We start from the raw sequence: 14,525 nt of genomic DNA, 5'->3' as shown, positions 1-14,525 counted from the left end.
GAATTAACCTGTGATCCCAAAGCTCAGAAGATGCTGTGAGGACCTGGTGAGCTTTGGTGCCGGCCTCCCTAACCTCCCCTAGGACTCTGCCAGAGGGGGCGAGGAAGCGGAGGGTGGGGAGACCTGATGAGCTTCTGGCTTCCTTCAGCCCCTGCAGCAATGGGACCAGACCTGTGATTGAGTATAGGAAGAGGGATAGGGGCTGAGAGGGGAGAAGGTGGAAATAATCCATCATATTTCATGGTAGGAGAGAACTGCCAGAGCGGCAGCTCTGTGTAGAAAGAACCTGGGGTCTTAGATAACCACAAGCTCGGTAGGGTCAATCTCTGTTGTTCAGACTCCCTCTGGGCGGCAGTGAACCAGCCCTGGGCCCTGTGCAGGACGGGACACGGACAGATGGGATGTGTCCGGAGGAAGGCACTTGGATAGCAGGGCATCAGAAATCAGCGCTTCAAGGAGACTCAGAGGGAACCATCAGACTGGCCAGCCCCAGCCAGTAGAGCTGGAGTGGGAGCAAAAGCTTCAGGAAGGCCAGTCCAGTGAGGAAGGCTGCCCTGGGAGGGAAGGGGCTCCTTGAGGCTGGAGATGTTTAAGCAAGGGCATTTCAGAAGGGGTTCTCGAGGTATCCTGAGGGTGAGGGGTGGTCCCTGCACAATGAGGTCACGAGGAAGGAGGAGCTGTGAGACCTGTGTTTGTGAAAGGAGAGACCTCAGGCGGCCTAACTGCCTCTGGTTGGGCCTCTGGCTTCCGGGTACACAGAGCCCTGGCCTGGGAGGCAAAGGACCTGAGTTCCACTCTGTCCCTGTCTTTGGGTCCAGCCTGGAGCAAGGACCTGCCCCTCTCTGAGCCTCCTCTGCGCAGTCACCGGGTTAACAAGGCTGTGGCTCAGTGCGGCTGGAGAGCATCCTGGCCCCGTGGGGGTCCTGCCGCCCGGAGTCTCTGCTTCAGCTCTAGGCCCTACCCCTGTCCTGCCCCCACCCCCCCAGCCAGGACTCCTGAACCCCCAGGAGACTGTGTCCCTCCCCAGGGCTGAACGAGTGTCTGCACAACAATGGTGGCTGCTCCCACATCTGCACGGACCTCAAGATCGGCTTTGAGTGCACGTGCCCAGCAGGCTACCAACTGCTGGACCAGAAGACCTGTGGCGGTGAGACCCTCCCCACCCCGCCCCTCCCCCAGACAGAGGCAGAGCACCCTGCAGGTTCTGACCTATGCTCATGCCGGCAGACATCGACGAGTGTGAGGACCCTGATGCCTGCAGCCAGATCTGTGTCAATTACAAGGGCTACTTCAAGTGCGAGTGCCACCCCGGCTACGAGATGGACACGCTGACCAAGAACTGCAAGGCTGTCGGTATGGGCACCCCAAGGTGGGGGGCACGGGGACAGCTCCATGGGGTTGCAGAGAGCCGGCTGCCGCCCCTCTGTGAGGAGCAGATGGGTACGCAGGTACACAAACACACACACAAACACACACACGGAGCAGGGGGCACATGCGTTGCTTGGATTATAAGTGTACCTTGCACACAAACGCCTGCACAGACCCTGCCCAGAGCCACCCGGTATATCACAGACACGGCACACACAGTCACACCATGTATGGACACATGCTGGACCCTACAGACCACATACAGCACAGGCATTCCCCGGAGAGGGCATGACATGCATGGACCCATACATCGTTCTAGGCATTGGGGATTCGGCAGTAAGCAAAGCAGACACAGATCCCTGCGTGCTCTTTGGGACTTACATCCTGGTGCATGGGACAGACAAGAAATCTGATTAAAAAAAAAAAAAAAAGAAAAGAAATCTGATAAATAAGTGAAATAGCATGGCAGATGGTGGTCATGGTTAAGGAGACATACAACCCGGGGAAGGGGAGAGGGAAGTCCAGAAGGGCAGAGAGGAGTACAGTTTCAGACAGAGTGGTCAGGGAATGACCTCCGTGAGAAGGTAACATTTGAGTCAAGACCTGGAGGTGTTGAAGGAAGGAGACATGCAGCTATCAGCAGGAACCACATTTCAGGCCAAAGGAACAGAAAGTGCAAAGGCCCTAAAGCAGGAGCGTGCAGGGTGTGTTCCGATGACAGCGTGGAAGCCGGCGTAGCTGGAGCAAGGAGTACAGGAGATGAAGTCATCGAGGGGACTCTGGGCTGTCACAGAGCCTTCTAGACCATCATAAGGGCTGTCACCCCATGTCAGGGGGAAGCTTGGAGGGCTTTGAGTAGAGGAGGGATGTGCTGTGCCTTCCATTTCCAAAGGCTTCCTCTGGCTGCTGTGCTGGGAGGAGACTATAGGGGACAAGGGAAGAAGCAGGGAAACCATTTAAGAGGTTTTTGGCGTCACGCAGAAGAGGTGATGGTGGCTGGGACCAGCGTGCTGCAGTGTGAATGATTTGAAGCAGGCAGACTGGACATGCTTTGCAGGTTAAGACTTATTTTGAAGCAACAGGATTCACATACCCATTGAATGCAGGATGTGAGAGTTAAAAAAGAGTTGAAGATGACGGCAAGGTTTTTGGCCAAACACCTGGGAAAACAGGATTGCTATCTATGGAGCTGGGAAAGATGGTGCAAGAAGCAGGGTCGGGGGAACAGTAGCTTGATTTGGGCATGTCGAGTTTTCAAGAAAGCTGTGTTGACATCCGAGCGGGGGTCGTGAGGAGGCCCTTGGACGCACAAGCGGAGCTCAGACGCACACACACGATGTGTGGTGTGCGGCCACAGGGACACAAAGCCTGCAAACCCAGAGCCTACCGCCCCTACTGTGCCTGATGCCACACGTATGTTAGCGCATCATGCACCACATGCTGCCTGTTCTCGCTGCCCCCACCCCCCTAAGGGATGCGTGTCCTCCATGCACGGACTGTGAACGTGCAGCAGAGACAACACGTGACTGCCGTGTCATCACAAGGCCCCGCAGAGGAACATCTGAAGTGCAGTCACACCAAATCCCAGCCACCCGCACACTGGGTTCCTAGCACCTCGAGATACCCTGTAACCTAGCTCCTGCCTTCGGAGGATCGTGTTGCTGCTCTCGTTTTGGGACGAAGAAAAGGGCACAGTCAGGGGAAGGGCTTTGACCTCGGCTCTCCTTCTTGCTCCTTCCTGCACCCAGAGTTCTTGTTTCTCCAGACCCTCTTTGGGTACCACATCCTCTCTTCCCCCACCCCTGACCCATCACTACACGCAGGTCACAGGCCCAGGCCACACAGGACTCTGTGCTGGTCCTCCCTGGTCCCCAGGGAACTCGTTAACCTGACACAGATGCACAGTGACAGGGACCAGGTGGCCTGCAGAAGTGTCCACTGGAAAACAGGGAGAAGGCCCAGGTAGCTCCAGGTGTAGGGTCTGGGACATGAGAGTAGAACCAGGCCACAGGAGGGAAACTGGAATTCAGTGCTGGCCCCTCACAGGCCTCTGGGGTAGTGACCTTCATGCTGAGTAGTCAGGAATGTCTCGGTCACTAGTGAACTTCCTAAAATAGCCTCCTAAGTTTAAAAATGGCTTTTCGTGTGCATGGGTTGCCGTGTGTTGTCCCCATTGCACGTATATGATCTGTGCTATATATTACACATACCCCACCCCTGCTGCTGTTTCAGAGTCAAGTGCAAATGACACCCAGCTCACAGGAACCCTCCGGATCCCTGTCAGCTCCTGAAACATCATCTCTGGTCATGTCCCTGATACGTCATCTCTGGTCATGTCCCCAAACACGTTCTGCGTAAACTAAAGACTGAGTCTTCAGGGAGAGGAGTCTTGACGCTGCATCTCCTCTTTTAAACCTCACCCTAGTTCTGATGTTCATCCTCACACTCCAACCTCAGTCACCTTCCTAAAACACTTAATGCTCACATTGCCCTGTCGTGAGCTATTGCAGTGGGGCCCTAAGCAGGGGAGCTGGGGAGCCATGCGTTCTAGGCAGAGGGGACCACTTGAGCAAAGGCCCGAGGCAGCCAGGCTCTGCCTGGTCATCATAGGTGGTCTGGTGGCTGGAGTCAAGGTGTGTTGGCGATGAGTGATGAGTGATGAGGCTAGAGTGATGAGGCTAGATGAGGCTTAGGGTCACATCCCAGAAAGCCTTCGGTGTAAGCCTATGGAGGAAATGGGGAGTCATAAAAGATTTGGGACAAGTTTGTGTCTAATACAAAGAATACAGATCTTCCGTTACACAGGGCACTTTGCTCCTTAAGCCTCCCCATACGCCGCCCCCCCCCCTCGCCTCTTGCACTGACCGTTTATCTCACCCTTCCTGCACCGCAGCCGGCAGAAGCCCATCGCTGATCTTCACGAACCGGCATGAAGTGCGGAGGATAGACCTGGTGAAGCGGGACTACTCCCGCCTCATCCCCATGCTCAAGAATGTCGTGGCGCTGGATGTCGAAGTGGCCACCAATCGTATCTTCTGGTGTGACCTCTCCTACCGTAAGATCTACAGGTGAGTGGAGGCAGGTGTTCCACAGCCAGGCCGGGGCAGGGGCGGGGGGCCTGACAGGCGTACAGGAAGTGGGACCTCTGTACCTCCTCCGCCTCCAGAATCCCCTGGGGACCGACAGGGACTTGGGCAGAAACGCAGGGTCACAACAGATATGGAACTCCCAGACCATCTCCTTCCCTGGGGCTGGCCAGGCGGAGAGCTCTGTGGGGAGAGACCCTCTGAGCCCACGCCCCTGGGCTTTGACTGACCTCTGGTGGCCTGGGGGGCAGCGCCAGACCTGAGAACCCGTCCACCAGGCCAGGAGGGATGACGCTTCAGCCTCGGTGAGGACAGTAAGGCAGCTTACATGTCTGTGGGTCAGATCTTGCGGATAACTCAGTCCAACATGACTGAGACCTGGTCCTGCCTGGAGGACAGCACTCATAACACGGTGATGTCTGTTATGCTGCTATTTCCCAAGAGGAAAGTACAGAGGGGGCCCCTTACCCAACCTGGGGTGTCAGGGAACTCTTCCTGGATGGCACTACCCCCAGCCCAGCCCTTTCCTTTGTCCGATGCCATAGTCCGTGAACTTCCGCTCTCCAGAAGGCCCCTCACACACGCCAGGAGGTCCTCTGGTAGGTCTTTCTCAAATCCCACAAGCCTGCCTCCCTGCGTGTCCGGGCCCCTTTTTGGACATCATATCCTTTCTTTGTCCTGAGATCTGTGTGGCAGGACTGCCAATGACCAGGCCCAGGGTAGACTGTTAAAAGAACAATGGGGTGGATGGATGGATGGACGGATGGATGGATGAAGATATACCAAGTGCTGTTCACAGACAGCTAGATACGTACCACACCCCCAACGCACAGACACATACTCAGTTTAGACTCACACACAGAAGCAGCTAGGGCCATGTCTGCCCCACAGGTATGCCTGGGAGAGGCAGGATTTGATGACAGACTGGGTATGGGGCCGAAGGAGGTGCATTCTGGGAGGTTCGGATTTCTGGCTCAGAAGCCTGCCATTTTCTGATATGGGAGCAGTGGGTGGGATGGGGTGTTGGCCATTCTGGCTGGCTGAGGGGAAAGGAATGGGGGGTAGTTTGAGATGTGTTGAGTTCAAGGTCCATGGGACATCTAAGGGGTGCCAGTCGGCTTTACAGTCTGGAGCTTCAGAGGGTAGTCAGGATGGGAGAATCAGAGTTATGGGTGGCAGTGGGCACTGTGGATCTAATCAGCCAGAGGGAGGACGTGGGGGAGGAGAAAGCATTGGGGAAAAACAGCATTTGGGAGACAAAGTCCTGGTAATGTTGCCTCCTGCGTGTCCTCTGTGTTCTCAGCCCCTTCTCTCCATTCTCACTGACACAGCCTTTCTGCAGATTCTCTTTGCCTCTCACCCAGCTGCGGTAATGGCCCCCTAGCTGGTCTCCCCGCCTTCCTCCCCTCCCCTTCCATGCATCAGCGCCACAGTGACCCAACATGCCTATCTGACCATGACCTCTCACCTGCTCAGTTACTCCCTCCTGAATAAAATCCTGAATGCTTGGCCTGGGCTGCAGGGCCCTGCCTACACTCACTTCCAGTCTGTGTCTCGCATGCTCCGCTATACCCCCATCGAATGCCTCGCTGTTCCAGAACACACACCTCTGGGCGCCCGCACATGCCATTCCTTGTGCTTTCTGTTCCTTGTGCTCCTGGTGAGCTAGTCTTTCAGGACTCAACTACGGAGCCTTCTCCAGCTCTCCAAGATAATGGAGTCTCTGCTTCTTGGCTGCTAGAGTCCCTGATGCTTTCCATAATCACATTGTACTGTGATTACCTGGCTAGAAATTCCTCTCCCCCGACTAAACTGAGCTCCTCCAGGCCAGGGGCTATGGCTGACTCAAGCCCGTATACTTGCCCCTGGTGGACTAGGAAATGGGAAGAATAGAAACTAGCCAAGTTCCTCTAAAATCCACTGCCATGGCCTAGAGGGGAGGGAGAGAGGGGAGGGGTGCCCAGGCAGCACTAGATGGACCCCTGGGTGGACCCCTGCCCCATGGCCAGCTCTGGTTGCTCCTAGCGCCTACCTGGACAAGGCCAGCGACCCGGCAGAGCAGGAGGTCCTCATTGACGAGCAGCTGCACTCTCCAGAGGGCCTGGCAGTGGACTGGGTCCACAAGCACATCTACTGGACTGACTCAGGCAACAAGACCATCTCCGTGGCCACAATTGATGGTGGCCGCCGCTGCACTCTCTTCAGTCAGGACCTCAGTGAACCCCGGGCCATCGCGGTTGACCCCCTGAGAGGGTGAGTATCCCCACCCAAACTTCCCATTTTCCCTGAGGAGGCACTCGGTCCTCCTGTGTCTGTGATAAGAGCTATCTTGAGGACTTTGGAAGGCCGTGGGCCACTCAGACAGCCCAAGGGAAGTAAGTCTGTGTGGGCCCCTCAGACTATTAACCCCTGACCAAGGGTTCTGTGGGCAGTGGTCATCAGGGTTCTGACTCTGCCACTCACTCATATCCTAGACTCAGTGCATCGCAGAGCACAGTTGGGCCTAGAGATGGCCCTCGTGGAAGCTTCTGGGGCAGGAAGTCTTTCCTCAGGCTGCTGCACGCTGCTGGTGGCAGCTTCCACACTCCCAGAGACAGGGAGCTCATTATTTCCCATGGGGGCCGTTTCATTTCAAGGCAGCTCTGCCCATTAGAGAGTTTAGGATTTTTTTTTTTTCTCATATCCCCAAATCTGCCCAACTTTGACTTTCTCCATGGGCCTCTGGAGTTACATCAAACACATCTACTCCCTGCCCTACAGGACAGCCAGCAAGATAATGAAGACTGAGACCACTGACTAGGTCTGGTGCACCCCTGGGTGCACAGCTTCTGGGCCCCTCACCACCCAGGCTGTCCTGCTGTGGCCACACTTCCATTTTGGGGATAGTGATTCTGAACAGAGCAAGACTCTTCCCTCCCTTCCCCAGTAGGGATGTCCCAGGAAGGCATGGTTTTTCAGCAGCTGTAGCCATATTAAGTTTCCCAGGATCGCTAGCTTCTTCCTGTTACTGTTTCTTTAATTTTAAACAAGGATAAGAACAACCCTCTTCTTTCAGTGAGGGTGGCTGGGGGCCACAGTGGCCCCTGACAGAACGTGTGAGGCCTTGGGCAGGGACTGACCGCTGCATACATAGGAACAACCAGGCACCCGACCAACGATGAGTCATCTCACTTAACCCCCACTTCACCCCTGCTCCCTGTGTGTTCCCCCAGCCCGTAGTGACACCCAGCCCAGCTCCAGTCCAGTGTGGATCGGTCTGAGTCCCGGCAGGAAACCCGCCACACACCCGAATCCAGATGACTTGGGGAAGGCTTAACGGGGGGTCTCTTTACAGAGGAGTGGGTGAGATCTGATGCACTGTTCCTAACACTGTGGCCTTAGCAGCACTAGACCCTAAGGGCAGGAAAGAGCGCCACCTTCAGAGCAGTAGCCAGCCGGGGGCAACTTTGTAGAGAGGAGTCTAGAACAAATACCCTGACCTCAGTCTCTCTGTCCTCCTGCTCAGACATTTCACTGAATGCAGCAGGAAGCCAGAAGACTAGCCCACTGATGTGGTTCGCACGTGGGTCAGTTTTTTGGTGTACAGAGCAGAATGGGGATGGGTAGAGAGTGACTCCGAGGCCACTAACAGAATCACTCAGCCCCCCAGCCAAAGGGGGCCCCCAGGCCCAGGCAGCCTTGGCCTGACACCAGGTTCCAGCAGAGGCAGTTTTGGGGAGAAGGAAACCTCCAGGCTTTAGAGTTTGGCTTGCATTTTATATAAAGTGAAAGGCTGGCTCCACTGCTTATTAACAGCGTGATGTGAGGGAAGTCAACCACTCTGAGCCACAGTGTGCTCATTTATAAAACGGGACTAATAATTATACTCTCCAGGGGCTCTGGTGGGGCTGGGATGGACACATTACTTTGTCCAACAAATATTAAACAAGATCCTGTTCCGGGTCCCACATGAGCGACCTACAGGTACACAACGAGGGGCAAGACGGACGAGACTGCCCTCAGAGGAGCTTACAGACTAGTGGGGGAAATAGATAGGAAAATACACCTCACCACCCAAATGCCCACAGAAATAACCGATTTTTAAATGCCAGGAAGGCAAGAACTAGTGCTTTCGGAGGTAATAACAGGGTGGCCCTATTACAGAAAATGATTCTGTACAGCAAAGACATCCACGGTGAGAAGGAGCTGGGGGATGGGTAGAGGCCTGAAGCTCTGAACTAACAAAGCTTGGTGCCCGGAGCCCCGTGGGGCACGTGTGGGGTTGGGAAGGGTGGGGTGGTGGCGGGAGAGAGGCCTGAGCAGGCAGAGCCCTGTCAGCCGTGGGAAGGATTTGGGATTTTGTTTTAAGGGCAATAGGAGAAGCCACCGTAAAGTTTAAAAACCAGAGAGTAACGCTTTATTTCTGCTTTTGAGAGTTCCTTTGCCTGCTCTAGAGGGATGGGGTTAGAGGGGCAGTGATGGCTGCGTTTATAAGTACGTGAGGCAAAACCTCTCAGTTCATTGCCCGGCACACAGTAGGTACTCATTAATGTTCAAGAAAGTAGGGAGAGAAACCCTGGGCTGAGTTCTAGCTGTGTGACCCTGGGGAAGCCGTCTACTTTCCCCTCTGCAGACCAGGAAAGTAAGAGAGGGTTGACGAGGGCCTTTCCTGCGCTGGCCTCCGGAGCTCCAGTTAGAGCTGCCAGAGTGGCAGAGGGGGCCTCAGAGGCTGGTCGGCTGAAGCTGGGGGGACTCTCGGGGAACGCAGGCTTCCCAGGGCTCTCAGATGAGGGGAAACTAATGCAACTGCTAACTCTTAAGATTCAATGGTTCCAACGGATTTCAGAGGCCTTCCTAGCCCCCACTGAACACAATCTTCAATATTCAGTGGCTCATTGAGCCCTCTGACACACACCGCCCCAACCCCATCCCCTGACTAAAATTCCAGTTGAGTTCTTCTCTCTTTTAGGTTCATGTATTGGTCTGACTGGGGGTACCAGGCCAAGATCGAGAAGTCTGGGCTCAACGGTGTGGACCGGCAAACACTGGTATCAGACAACATTGAATGGCCCAATGGAATCACCCTGGGTGAGGCCTGCCTTCCCTGGATTGGGGCCCTGTCCAGCTACCCAGTGCTGACTACCATCTGGAGCCCCACGGGTCTTGTGTTTATATCCCCTGTAGAGTACCTGTGCCTGTATTTCTGGATGGTTGCCCCAGGCGGGCCTCCATGGAAGGCCTGGCCTGGAAATGTGGGTAGGGGAATGGGCACAGAGGAGCAGAGATCCTGGTTGGGATTCCAAACTCAAGACCTGATCCCCTGTCCTCAGATTTGCTGAACCAGCGCTTGTACTGGGTAGACTCCAAGCTTCACCAGCTCTCCAGCATTGACCTCAACGGAGGCAACAGGAAGATGCTGATTTCCTCCCCCGACTTCCTCAGCCACCCTTTCGGGATAGCTGTGTTTGAGGTGAGCCCCGGGAGGGGACATATGTCCCTAATAGGATGCTAAAGCCTGGAAAAGGCTTTTCAAATAGGATGGCTCTCTGAGACTTGTCCAAACAGAAACAAAGGAAGAGGGAAGCCAGCTGACTTGTGTGTACACAGTGTGTGAACTGCCCGCACACAGAGGCCTCGCAGCCTACTGTCCTGTGCTTCCTTCCCAAGACCCCTCTCAGAGCACTTGTCACAGGGAAGTTGCTAGAACACGTGTGTTCCCTCTCTGTGCCCTCAGTGCCTGGCACTCTACCCCTATACAGAAGGGACACAATAAAGGGAGGGAGGGAAGAAGGAATATACATTTCCTTAGACTCTGCTGTTGGAAATAGCCTGAGAGATGCTATTCGGCTCAGCACACTTTGGCTGACCTTTGCTGGACCCTGGGGTCATTGAAGTGAATCAGATGTTATCTCAGTCCTCACGAAGCTCCCCAGAGGGTGGAGCGTCCCACCCCTCCTCTGCCTCTGTTCGGCCCTAACAACCTTTCTTCTTGGGGAACGAGTAACCCAGAACCAACCCAGGTCTCACCACGTCGATCTTTTCCCCTAAATTAACTTTGCCCCCAAGGGGAAGGAAAGCAAGGGGACCATGGTCTATGGTGGCTATTGGGCCATATTTGCTTGGAGTGACATCACTCAGCACTGCTCTGAAATTCTGGGCAGAGCCCCACCTCCAAGTCCAGCCCCCTCTTGGAAAGATAGGTGTGTGCCGACACATGTAGGTGCTTGTGCGTGTGTGTGACATGCACGTGTAAAGTGTATGCGTGTGTCTCCAGAAATCCAGCCATTTACAAGCGTGCATTTCTGGTATGTGCTGGTGCTTGTGAATATGTAAGTACTTACACCAAGACTTGGCCAAGTGTCTGTTCTGGTCCAAGTGTGCTTTTGTGGGTACGTGTCCAGATCTGTGTGTAGAGCTGCATGGTTGCACCTGTCGTTGTGGAGTCGCCCGCGGGTGACCCTGTAGGCTTATGTGGACAGAATGTTGGATGCATACAGGTCTGTGTGTACCCAGAAGCTGTAGGAGGACCTACCAGGGAATAGTCCTCAGTAGCTCATACGTCCCCTCCAATCTTGGTCCCAGGCCCCGGTAGGGGTAACAGCCATCGAGACCGGACCTTGGGTTTCTCCTCGGCTCCAGGAAGCAGGCCTAACTCAGCATTAATGAACAGTCTTCAGGCCAAAGCACAGAATCAACAAATAATCCTCCATGACAGAGGGGAACCAGAGTATGTGCCACAGATTAGTGGCTGAGAACCCATCCCCTGAGCCTCCTGTGAATCTGTGGGCAGGAGAGCTCAGGGGAGAGGTCAGGGCAGTTTTTGTGATAATGGTTTGGGCCAAGCCCTGAGACTAAGGTCACAGGTTTAAGCTCTAGGCCTCCCATCCTGTGCATCTGTACCCCCACAGGACAAGGTGTTCTGGACAGACCTGGAGAATGAGGCCATTTTCAGTGCAAATCGGCTCAATGGCCTGGAAATCTCTGTCCTCGCTGAGAACCTCAATAACCCACATGACATTGTCATCTTCCATGAGCTGAAGCAGCCAAGAGGTGAGCCTTGCCTGGCCCTGCGGCCCCTGCCCGCGCCCTCTCCCTGCACTAGTCGGGCTGTGTGATGTTCCCGTAACGCCATTTCCCAGCGTTCCCAGGACACGTGGCGGCAGCCACTCTCGTTGGGAGTGTGCTTTGCTGTCACACATTTTACCTCATTTCCTTCAGCTCTTGGTGAAATAAGGCTGGGTATAAAAACTATAATCTAAAGTTCCATTTGTGCCTACAAGGAGTGGGTGTTACTTTTCTCATTTAGAAAGCTGAGGCTCAGAAAGGTAAAATGACGGAACTAAAACCGAAACTCAGGTCCGTCTGATTCCAAGAGCTACTTCTGCCAGGAGGGAGCACGTCGCCTCTCATTTATGATGTGTACCCATTTTGCATCAGTGTAAGCTAATATATCCCCAGGCCATGAAGCAATCCAGTTTGTTGGGACCAGAAGCCAGGAATCCTGCTCGTCGGGCTCCCCGGGCTCTCTTGCTAGGATATAGTGCTCAGGCTACCTGTAACTCAGCTGTGGCCACCAGAGGGACAGGGGGAAGGCACAGGGGAGAGAGGGGATGAGCATGGTGCCTGATTCTAGACCTGGAAGTTTAAATAAGAAAGAGACATGGCACATGGCATAGAGGGAGAAACATGGACTTTGGAATCCAACAGACCTCAGTTTAAATTCCAACTGTAAAATTACTAGAACTGTAACTTGGACCAGTTTGTCCTCTTTGAGTCCAGACCTCTGGTATCTGTCATTCTGGGCCATGCACCCACCTCTCAGCATTGTCGTCAGGATTGAAGGGAGGTGGGGGGTGGGGGAAGGAACACCAGGTCCAAGGCTGGGATGTGCCCAAAAAGAGTAGGAGAGAAAGCTTTTGGAGCAAGCCGACTGGGAAGGGCCTCATCCTTGGGAGAAGGGAGGACTTGGCATGTCTTGTCTTTGCTCCAACTCTCTCCCTCTCCCTCTCTCTCTCTGTGCCATTAGCTGCAGATGCCTGTGAGCTGAGTGCCCAGCCCAATGGCGGCTGTGAGTACCTGTGCCTTCCTGCTCCTCAGATCTCCAGCCCCTCTCCCAAGTACACGTGTGCCTGTCCTGACACAATGTGGCTGGGCCCAGACATGAAGAGGTGCTACCGAGGTAAGCAGATCTACCAGGGGGCAGGCCCCCAGCAAAGTGAGATCCCCTCCTGCTAAACTCCTCCCTTGGCTTCCGGGATGCCATATGCTCCCGGTTTTTGTCTGTCTTTTCTGGCTGTGTGTTGCCTTCTTTACTGTCCTTGAATGCTGGTGTCCCACAGGGTCCTTCCAAGGCTTTCTCTTCTCACTTCCAAGAAAAAATGCACATTTACAGACAACATTTTAAACTCAGTTTCAGGGGCTTTCTGGAGGCCCTTGAAGACCTGAAATTAAGGTTTCCTATGGCTTCGGTTCCTATTTCTATGCAGGTGACTGTGAGCTTGCCCATTCCTTACCTAGAACTGGACACATGACACAGAAGCCCTTCTGTGATATGATTAGGACTAATAGTTAATACTTAGGCCATGTAAGCCTCTATTCATTGTCCAGTGTTATACAGGGCCAAGGCCTTTGGCGTAAGCCCAGATCTGCTACATCAGATTTATGAATTATGATTTCCAGGTCCAGTTCTTTAAAGTGGAGTGAGAATTTGAATTTAGTAGTGTATCAATATGCATGCAAAATCCTTCTAGATTTATAGTATTCCCCCCCCCCAGTCTTTTACAGTGGTCTTGCCCACACCTAATTCTATAGCCTTGTTTTAATGACTTGTCTTAATCAAATCAATGTGCAGTTTAAACACAAAGTACTTGGGATTCAGCTAGAGGAAAGGTCAGAGCCCATTCAGGAGGTTTAGGGAAGGCTTCCTGGAAGTGGCATTTGAGCTGAGCCTTGAGGATGACTTCATAAGTATAATTTGTAGAGGCAGTGAGTTAGGCCTAAAGCAAGACAATTCTCTGTGCAAGTGACCTCCTTGGCATTTCCCCTCCAGCACCTCAATCTACCTCAACTACGACGTTAGCTCCTACCACAGCGAGGACACCAGCGGAAAACACGAGAGCCCCTGGGACCACTGTCCACAGCCTCACATACCAGAACCACAGCACAGAGACCCCAAGTCTGGCAGCTGTGGTCCCAAGCTCAGTTGGCATCCCCAGGGCTCCCAGCATCAAGCCATCTGCCCCAAGCCCTGCGACCAGCAACCACTCCCAGCACTGTAAGGAAATGAGCTCTGCATTCTTTGGTGACATGGGAGGGGCCTTCAGGAAGCCTGGGTGGGTGGGGAGGTGCTGGGGAGGTGCTGGGGAGGGCTGAGGATGTTTGGGGGGGAGATATGTGGAAGAAGAGATCACACCGGAGCAGAATCTTGGACCTCTCTGAGGGAACCGGTAGAAGTGCCCACCTATGATTTAGGAGTCTGAGGTGCCCCTGACTTGTAGAGGGTCTTGTGGGAAGCCACTTCCTATCTCTGAGCCTCAGTTTCTTCACCTACAAAGTGGGACTGATAACTGCCCTTCCCCCCACCTGCTTCAAGAGCTTGTCTAGAGAGACAAAGGAGGTGGTGTAAACAGTAGGGCTCGCGTGCACAGCCTCTGCTGCTGCTGGGAATGTGCCTGGGTTCACTACTGACGCAGCGATGAGGGAGCGTTCCTCTGATCTGGAAACCTCAGAAGCTCTGGTCTCTTTTCTTAGCTCCCTTAGCCGGTTCCCCAGCTAGTAACACCCGTCACTATGGTCTGCTTGTGCCTCTTTCCAAACCCTGGCATGAAAATAATTAAGTTCAGCACTTACGAAATCATCCAAAGCAATACTTGTCATGGCTAGAAATGTTCTGTCTCATGAGCCAGCAAATACCTTTTTTTTAATTAAGTCACCTGCCAGGGCGAGTTCACTTAAGAAGATAAACCATCTTTAAAACATTTTTCCATATGTGGCCCAGAAACCAAGCAGCCCGGTAGCACCTTTCTTATCAGGCCCACCTTGCCGGCAGAAGCTGGCTTCGCAGAGCTGAGCGCTCACCCTGACTTTTGGAGG

At 53.9% G+C, this 14,525-nt stretch overlaps 1 protein-coding gene across 10 annotated transcripts in view; it reads left to right on the top strand.

The window, feature by feature from the left end:
- The window catches only part of LRP8 (LDL receptor related protein 8), a 76,789-nt gene that overhangs the window by 51,318 nt on the left and 10,946 nt on the right, over nt 1–14,525 (top strand). For all 10 annotated transcript variants that reach the window (XM_032844228.1, XM_032844227.1, XM_032844226.1 and 7 more), the window contains 9 exons: nt 1,028–1,147; nt 1,228–1,353; nt 4,262–4,436; nt 6,480–6,707; nt 9,403–9,521; nt 9,764–9,903; nt 11,342–11,483; nt 12,460–12,612; nt 13,483–13,707. In XM_032844228.1, coding sequence (XP_032700119.1) covers nt 1,028–1,147; nt 1,228–1,353; nt 4,262–4,436; nt 6,480–6,707; nt 9,403–9,521; nt 9,764–9,903; nt 11,342–11,483; nt 12,460–12,612; nt 13,483–13,707 — 1,428 coding nt within the window. The remainder of the gene's footprint in view (nt 1–1,027; nt 1,148–1,227; nt 1,354–4,261; nt 4,437–6,479; nt 6,708–9,402; nt 9,522–9,763; nt 9,904–11,341; nt 11,484–12,459; nt 12,613–13,482; nt 13,708–14,525) is intronic.

Source organism: Lontra canadensis, unplaced genomic scaffold (assembly GCF_010015895.1).
Source record: "Lontra canadensis isolate GAN:19392208 unplaced genomic scaffold, GSC_riverotter_1.0 scaffold148, whole genome shotgun sequence".
Classification (NCBI taxonomy): Eukaryota; Metazoa; Chordata; class Mammalia; order Carnivora; family Mustelidae; genus Lontra; species Lontra canadensis.
This window is presented reverse-complemented; position numbering and strand designations above follow the sequence as displayed.